At 51.5% G+C, this 8,874-nt stretch overlaps 2 protein-coding genes across 2 annotated transcripts in view; one reads left to right on the top strand and one right to left on the bottom strand.

The window, feature by feature from the left end:
• Positions 1-5,005, bottom strand: part of RAD51D (RAD51 paralog D) — a 16,126-nt gene extending 11,121 nt beyond the window's left edge. Inside the window, exons 1-3 of the mRNA XM_017534228.2 lie at positions 4,673-5,005; positions 4,252-4,313; positions 3,655-3,773 (exon numbers count right to left, since the gene is read on the bottom strand). Coding sequence (XP_017389717.1) covers positions 3,655-3,773; positions 4,252-4,313; positions 4,673-4,754 — 263 coding nt within the window. The 5' untranslated portion in view covers positions 4,755-5,005. The remainder of the gene's footprint in view (positions 1-3,654; positions 3,774-4,251; positions 4,314-4,672) is intronic.
• A 2,074-nt stretch (positions 5,006-7,079) lies between these two features.
• Positions 7,080-8,874, top strand: part of FNDC8 (fibronectin type III domain containing 8) — a 9,119-nt gene continuing 7,324 nt past the window's right edge. Inside the window, exon 1 of the mRNA XM_017534227.2 lies at positions 7,080-7,288. Coding sequence (XP_017389716.1) covers positions 7,080-7,288 — 209 coding nt within the window. The remainder of the gene's footprint in view (positions 7,289-8,874) is intronic.

Raw genomic sequence — 8,874 nt, 5'->3', positions numbered from 1 at the left:
TGCTTGAGCCCAGGACTTTGAGATCAGCCTGGGCAACATAGCAAGACCCCTGTCTCTACCAAAAAAAAAAATTTTTTTTTAAAATTAGCCAGGCATGGTGGTGAGCACCTGTAGTCCCAGCTACTTGGGAGGCTGAGGCAGGAGGACTGCTTGAGTCCAGGAGTTCAAAGCTGCAGTGAGCTATGATCGTGCACCACTGCACTCTGGCCTGGGCAACAGAGCAAGACCCTGTCTGTGGAAAACAAATTTAAAAACACTGACACCTGTGTCCCACTCTGAGTGAATGTGATTAATTGGTGTGGGGGAGACTTGGGCTTTGTAATGTTTAAAAGAGTCCTCGGGTGATTCCAATGTGCACACAAGTTTGGGAACCACTGGCCCAGACTAATTTAGAATTTCTAGAGTTGGGCCAGGCGTGGTGGCTCACGCCTGTAATCCAAGCACTTTGGAGGCCAAGGTGGGCGGATCACCTGAGGTCGGGAGTTCAAGACGAGCCTGACCAACATGGTGAAACCCCGTCTTAATTATTTAAGAAAAAAAAAAAAAGAATTTCTAGAGTTGGGACCAGAGCATGAATATCTCTTTTTCAGTTTCCCGGATGATTTTAACGTGCAGCTGGGGTTTAACCACTTATATTGACTCTAGTCAAGAATCAGCCACATCGTTTGCTGTGGAGTTTAGTCTGTATAAGGTGTTCCCAAATCCACCTTCCAGCCAACCTCTCACCTGAGTTTCCATTCCATGCCTCTCCTACTGCCCAGAGGACCTTCCTAGCAATATGTCCCCATCACCCCTAACTCCACATGTCAACAGGGAGAGACCCCTGTCTTGCCTCGTGAAGCAGAAGTACACCTGGGTTTTACCACTGCCTAGAATGCAGGTGAGTTCTGGGATTTCTCCTCTGCCTTTCCCTCTGAACTGCCTTTTAGCTGTTCTTTCAGTCCATTCACACATCACCTCAATGCCTCCTATTTCCTGAAGACCTTATTCTAAAATGAGGGATATTAGGATGAACATACCTAGCTCTGCCCTGTGAGGAATAATCAATATCCCTCATCAACACAGCTTTCCCCAAGGTATGTAATATGCTGTAACACCCAGTAAGAAATCACTGCGCCTCAGCACTAAAGGCTCTGAGGTGGCCCACAAGAGAGAAACCTGTTTAATTTGGATTAGTCGGGCACCTCTCAAACTTCTGACTACAGAACTCCCCTCCTCCCAAGTTTTAAAGTTACACCATCGCAGCACAGTATAAGAAAGGCTAGACACCAGGCGAGCCAGCTTTGATTCTTCACCATACATTCCTCTTGATAGTAGGCCTTGTCACAGTGCTTCAACATGTCTCCCAATGTCACCTGCCCTAGACTGGACTCACACACTCCAGGCCAGCACTGCCAGGGCCCTGCTTGGCCTCTGCCACCCTTCCACCCTGCACACCTCTACCCCACTGCCTATAACCCTGATTTCACAATGGCTTCCCACCTCCAGGCAGATGAGTTAAAGCTGCATTCCTAGACTTGGGAGTATGACAGGCATGACCTCAAATAACTGGTTTGCCGTTTGCTAACTGCACAACCTTGAGCAAGTCATTCAACCTGAGTCCCAATTTCTTCACCTATAGAATAATGATTTAAACAGCAACATGGGCCGGGCGCGGTGGCTCAAGCCTGTAATCCCAGCACTTTGGGAGGCCAAGGCGGGTGGATCACGAGGTCAAGAGATCGAGACCATCCTGGTCAACATGGTGAAACCCCGTCTCTACTAAAAAAAAATACAAAACATTAGCTGGGCATGGTGGCGCGTGCCTGTAATCCCAGCTACTCAGGAGGCTGAGGCAGGAGAATTGCCTGAACTCAGGAGGCGGAGGTTGCAGTGAGCCGAGATCGCGCCATTGCACTCCAGCCTGGGTAATGAGCGAAACTCCGTCTCAAACAAAAAAAAAAAAAGAAAAAAAACAGCAACATGTTCATTGGTGGTTGTGATGAATAAATGAAATAATGTACTGTGAAGTGCTGAGCACAGTGCCTCGTTCGTGGAAAGCATTCAGTGAAAGTCCATCTGTTCCTCCATGCCAAGTCTCACCTTCTTCAGAGCATTCCTGAACCACTCCACCATCTCCCTGCAGGGACCAGAGGCAGCTACATTCCTTCCAGGTTGCCACTTAAATTTGCCCTCTGAGTTTGTTGGTTTTATAAATTCCCTAAACCCAAGGCCAATCGGCTTCCTGTTCATCACTCCCTCCTCACAGCTGCCTGCCTTTGTGCTTGCTACACCTGTCTTGTATTCACCTACTTTTCTCCTAAACCCAACTAGAGGCCTTAAGGGCAGGGCCTTGCCTCATTCATGTATGTAACATCTGCACATACCAAGCACCCAGCAGGCCCTAGCCAGTGCTTGATGGATAACAGACCCAGACCCCCAACCAGGGAGAACCAGGGAGAGCAAGCACCATGCTGTATGAACCCTGCCAAGAGAATGTGTTATGGAAACAGAAAGGGCCAAATCAATCCAAAGACCTTTGTGGCAGTGGCTATTCATCAAATTCTGCGCAAACGGACCAGGAAAGAGGTCAAGATTCACGTGGCCAGCAAATGTCTGTCGTTTTTGCAACTCTTCCCCAACCCACCAAACCACGTGGCAGAACATAACTGCTCCTTTTGTTTGAGACAGTGTCTTGCTGTCACCAGGCTAGAGTGCAGTGATGCGATCTCAGCTTATTGCAACCTCCGCGTCCCGGGTTCAAGCGATTCTCCAGCCTCAGCCTCCCAAGTAGCTGGGATTACAGGCGCCTGCCACCACACCTGACTAATTTGTGTATTTTTACTAGAGATGGGGTTGCATCATGTTGGCCAGGCAGGTCTCAGTCTCCTGGCCTCCAGTGATCTGCCTGCCTCAGCCTCTCAAAGTCCTGGGATTACAGGCATGAGCACTGCGTCTGGCCCACAACTGCTCCTTTATCTGAACTCTCCTGTTCCCTACTGTTGCAGATGTGATGAAGGAACCACGTTCTGGGCCACGTACCCCTGGGCTTGAGCCTCGGCTTTGCCATTTGCTCCTCTTAGGCCAAACTCAAGTAGGGTTAATAATCCCTAACTGCGAGAGCCACAGAAGATATTACCTAGAACATACAGGCAATGACTGCACATAGTAGGCACTCAGTAAATGTTCTCTCTTGCCATATCCTTAAATAAAACAAGAAGTAGGGCCAGAGAAGATGGTGAAAATAATGAGATACTGACATCTTGTGTTATAGGACAGTGTTTCTCAACTAGAGGCAATTGTGCCTCCCAGGGACATTTAGCCACATCAGGAGACATTTTTGATGGTCACAACTGGCGTGGGGAAGGTGCTACTGGCATCTAGTGGGCAGAGACCAGGGGTGCTGCTAAACATCCTACAATGCACAGGACCACCTCCACGCTCCCCACAGCAACAAATAATTACCTGCCCCTAAATATCAACAGTGCTAAGGCTGAGAAATCCCATAACCCTGTTATAGGATAAGAACTCAGATGTCTCAACCCCTTTCCTTCCCTCCAGCCATCGTTTAAAAAAAAAAAATCCGTCCTCTCTAGACTCAAGCATCAAAAGCAGAGCTGAGAGGCAGCCCCGTCCTCCTGCCTCTCACCTTCTTTCCCCAGTACACATACAAACCTGCCAATGCCGGTGGACAGGATGGCAGTGGAGGTCTTCAGTTCCTCATAGAGATCAGCACCATTCAAGGGGAAAGCTGAGAACTGAGCCAGCAGCACCCGCCTCAGGGCAACCAGGGCCTGCCAAAGGGGCCCAGACTGCTCAGCAAAGAACCGCCCGTAGAAGCTGGCATCCCAGGGTCTCATTCACCCCGCTTATTAATCTCTGAGAACCCTCTGCTCCCCTTGGCTTGGAATGGACTTTTGTTATTATTGTTGTTTTAGAGAGTCTCACTCTTGTCGCCCAGACTGGAGTGCAGTGGCATGATCTTGGCTCACTGCACCCTCAGCCTCTGGGGTTCAAGCAATTCTTGTCTACCGAGCAGCTGGGACTGTAGGCGTGCGCCACCACACCCAGCTAATTTTTGTATTTTTAGTAGAGACGGGGTTTCACTATGTTGGCCAAGCTGGTCTCGAACTCCTGACCTCTGGCTTCAAGTGATCCGCCCACCTTGGCCTCCCAAAGTGATGGGATTACAGGCATGAGGCACCGCACCCAGCCGGTTTGGGATGGACTTTAAAGACACTCAGGTTTGGAGGGTGGAGATCCGGAGCTCACCTTGTAAGACAAGCCGCATTTCTGAGCTACCTCCTCCAGGTCTGCAGAAACCAGGTCCACCACTGAAAACAGAACAATATAGAGGTTTGGCAGAGAGGCCTGGGGCCTCCCGCACTAGGTTTTTCCTCATCTGTAAAATGGGGTGTCAATTCTACCTCCCAGCAGGCCGTCTCAGGAGGCCAGTGTGCAATAACAGAGCTGCTGGGGCTGGCGCGGTGCCCTGCACACAGCAGGAATCCTCTACTCTGCTTTAGAGCTTGGTTCCCCACGCCCACCCTTCCCGAGCCTCTCCAGAAGCATGGCTCTCTAGGAATGGAGGGGAAGCGCCTTGCAGGTATGCCAGGACAGTGTGCCAGCCCTTGGGGCCTATCCAGGCTGTGCGCGGGTCGCGCGGCTCCCTGGCACGCGCACACACGGTCACCTGTCTTGATCCCACGGCTCCTGAGAAGCTGGATCATCTCCTGGGTGAGGCCTGGGCACAGTCCGACCCTAAGCACGCCCATGTTCCCCACAGGCCCGGACAGCCCCAGGGGGACTGCCCGTCACGTGGGCATCCGCGGGGCCCTCTCTAGACGCCCCTCCACGCCCCTTCCTAGAAAGGACACCGGCGCGCTGGCTGCGGGAGGAGGAAGGAGGGAGGAGGAGGCGGCGCCGAGGGTCGGACTGGGGGCCATCCGCCCTCCCGGGATCCGCCGGGATTCCCGCGCCCAGAGCCCGCCCGCCTGGTCGCGCCTTGCCGCCGCTTCCGGGTTCCCGGCTGGCGCGCGGCGAGGGCCTGGCCTGCAGCGCCATCTGCGGGCCATGCGGGGCGGAGCCGCTGCGCCCCCCTGCACCCGGCCCGCCGAGAGCGCCCCTCTCCACCGCCGCCCGCTGGCCACCCGCAGGCGCAGGTTCCCGCGTCCCACGACCCCCTCCGCGCTCAACCCGCCCACGGCCGCGTCGCAGTTGGCGTCTACCTTCTTCCGCAACACACACACCGACCTTCTAAAGAGCCTCCTGTGTGCTAGCTTCCGTTCCAAACGCTGGGGACAAAATATGACACAAGACGACCTGCCCTTACACCCAGGGCGCTTACCCGTGAGCGAGGGAAATATAGACAATGAAAACGAATTGCAAAAATCACACCATTGCAGATTATACGACAGGTGCCAAGAAGCAGCACCCAGAGGGCACCTGCGTCTATTTTTCAAAAGTTTGTTTTGGTTATGACAGGATCTAGGTCTGCCGTCCAGGCTGGAGTGCCCTGGTGAGATCTCAGCTCATTGCAGCCTCCTGAGTAGCAGCTGGGACTGCAGTCACGTGCCACCATGCCCGGCTAATTTCTGTATTTTCTGTGGAGGTTTCCCCTCTACAAAACGGGGTTTCACCATGTTGTCCAGGCAGGCCTCAAACTCCTGGGCTCAAACAATCCTGCCTTGGTCTCCTAAAGTGGTGGGATTAGAGGTGTGAGCCACCGTGTCCGGCCTTTTTTTTTTTTTTTTTTAAAGACTCTGTCGCCCAGGTTAGAGTGAAGTGGGCGAATTTGGCTCACGGCAACCTCTGCCTCACAGATTCAAGCGATTCTCCTCCCTCAGCCTCCTGAGTAGCTGGGATTACAGGCACCCACCACTGAGCCTGGCTAATTTGTGTATTTTTAGTAGAGACAGGGTTTCACCATCTTGGCCAGGCTGGTCTCGAACTCCTGAGCTCAGGATCCACCCCCTTGGCCTCCCAAAGTGCTGGGATCACAGGCGTGAGCCACCGAGCCTGGCTTTTTTTTTTTAAGGTCGAAAAACCTTGGTTATATAGAATACACACTCACACACACAAAATGATTTGCTATTTTTAAATGTCCTTTGCTTTGCCTTATCCACTGGAAGAAATAAAACTTTACATGGTTATCTCCTTACAAATCTATGAGGGAGGCGCTATTTTTTATCCCTGTTTCACCAATGAAGAAACTGAGGTTAAATCACTTGCCAAAGGTCACCCAGCCAGGCAGCACAGGGCTGGATTCATATCCACATCTGGCTGCAGAGCCGGTGGTTTGTAACAGCCTCCCTCCCACCCCTGAAGCTGTGTACATGTTTTCCTACTACTGTCAGGTGGTTTCTCTGAGAGCAGAGATCAGGTGTGGCCCATCTCTGTATCCCGCTGCAACAGCCACCATTGTCACTCAACAAAGGAAGGTACTTGGGAGTACGGGTGTGGCACATGTCGAATTCTAGCAGGGAAGTCTGATCATATGTGAGCCATGAACCCCTATGAGCTATCTGGGCTTTCCCTTTCTGTAACCGACTGGGCACAGTGGAGTCTGCTGCCTATGGTTTCAGGATAGAGAGCCTTAGCATCTATGGACAAAGTCTCCCTCCTCCACAGACACTTTCCAATACTGCCTCTCTCTCAGGGCTGCACTGCCTTCCTCTACACCCCATGCCCATCTCTCACCATCCTTGTTCTCCTTCCCACCAGGGCAGTGCCAAAGGGCACAGGTATTAGGCATTTTGAGATCACCAGAGAAGGGCAGGGCTGCTATCACCATGGAGTATTAGAGCTGGAAGGGGCCCAAGGGCTCATCCAGTCTGTTCCTTGGTTCTACCGCTCTCATAATGCTGGTTCTCTGTCACACTGGCCCTTGGTCTGGCCAGCCACATAGCTAGCCAGGAGCAGTAGCCTCAAACCAAGGGGAGGCTGGCATTAATTGTTACACTCTGTGATGATTATGAAGTCAGCTCATTGCACCTGCATCCTGCCCATACTAAAGGTGGGGACTGCCCCCACAGTTTCTCTCTGCTTCTGGTCAACTGGGTTGACCTGCACAGTGACAGCTGTCATCCCAAACAAACCAGATGGCATCAGAGGCACTCCACCAAGTGGGAGATGGGGAGGAGGCTGTACTGAAGAAAGAAAACGTCAACATGATGAATGCCCTCGACCAACTGCCAAAGCCCTTTCCAAACCCCAAGTCTATGAACCGGACCGTCACTACCAAAGGACTCCCACTATCCTCAAAAGGCAGTTTGGTCAACTTCTTGGAGGATGATACCATCAACCTACCGTAAGACACAAGTCTGGTCCCTTCCTTTCTTCCTTTCTTTTTCTTTCATTTCTTCCTTTCCTTCTTTCTTCCTTCCTTCACTCTTTCTTTCTTCTTCCTTCCTTCCTTTTTCTTCCTTTCCTTCCTCCTTTCCTTCCTCCTTCCTTCTTCTTTTCTTCCTTTCTTACTTTCCTTCCTCCTTTCCTTCCTCCCTTCCTCCCTCCTTCCTTCCTCCCTCCCTCCCTCCTTCCTTCCTTCTTTCCTTTTTTCCCTTTCTCTCTTTCTTTCTTTTTGAGATAGGGTCTTGCTCTATTGGCCAGGCTGGAATGCAGCAGTGCAATCTCGGATCACTGCAGCCTTGACTTCCTGAGCACACGTGATCCTCTTACCTCAGCCTCTCAAGTAGCTGGGACTATTGATGTACTGCCACCACACCTGGCTAATTTTCTTTTCTTTTCTTTTCTTTCTTTCTTTCTTCTTCTTTTTTTTTTTTTGTAGAAATGGGGTTTCACTATGTTGTCCAGGCTGGTCTTGAACTTCTGGGCTCAAGTGATCCTCCCATCTCAGCCTCTTACAGTGTTGGGATTATAAATGTGAGCCACTGTGCCTATAGTTTCTAAGAAAGGCTGGAGCTGAGGGCTGGGCAAAGAGACTTAAAGAAACTATACTTCCATGACTTGTCACAACCCAGTCCCTTGACTCACAGAGAAGAGCGTGTGGGCAGGTTGGATCTATTTATGTATTCCTGATCCCCACCTGACTTCCTGGTGGCATATGGACCTCCTACTCCAGGAGGCCTTCCTGGATTAGTCAGTTTCGTTGACAGTGCTCCTTATCTTATCCTTCCTTGTTTGGCTGTGGTCCTCACCATCACCAAACCCCCGACACCCCCATGACACCTCCTCAACCCTCCCCCTTTGGTACCTTCATCTAACTATGTTCCCCAATAGCCTACCTTCCTTCAGATTTGGGTTTGCTGTTCCTCCTCACTGAGTCTGGGTTTCCTCTACTTCATTCCACAAAACTCTTTGAGCACCTGCAAGGTGTCTCATCCAGAGTTTAAGTTCTGGGAATGTAGAGCTGGAAAGCACAGTCCCTGCCTTTAAGGAGCTCCCAGTCCAGTGTGTGGAGATCCGGGGTGGGAGGATGGGGATCGTGCAACAGGGAGAATGATAAGCATGGTCTGGTAAGTGCTATGACAGGATGCCTAGAGGGACCAGAGGGGCTTACTATAGCTTGAGACTGGATGCGGTTGAGGGAGGCTTCTTGGAGGAAGTGATATTTGAGCTGAGTCTCCAAGGAAGGAAAAGAGCCAGTGAAGGGGCGGTGGTGAAGGGTGATATGGGCTGGGGGAATTACATGCAGGGCATTTTTATGGGTGGGCGACCTGTGCAGTCACACAAAGCCCTGCACTTAACAAGGGGTCTGTGTTTAGTTTAATGCTTTGCTGTTACTATTTTCAAATTCATATTTTTTGAATAAGGGGCTCAATGTTGGCCGGGCGCGGTGGCTCAAGCCTGTAATCCCAGCACTTTGGGAGGCCGAGGCGGGTGGATCACAAGGTCAAGAGATCGAGACCATCCTGGTCAACACGGTGAAACCCCGTC

The sequence above is a fragment of the Cebus imitator genome, unplaced genomic scaffold, assembly GCF_001604975.1.
Source record: "Cebus imitator isolate Cc_AM_T3 unplaced genomic scaffold, Cebus_imitator-1.0 Scaffold85, whole genome shotgun sequence".
In the NCBI taxonomy this organism is placed as follows: Eukaryota; Metazoa; Chordata; class Mammalia; order Primates; family Cebidae; genus Cebus; species Cebus imitator.
Note: the sequence above shows the minus strand (reverse complement) of the source record. Positions and strands in the feature narration are given on the sequence as shown.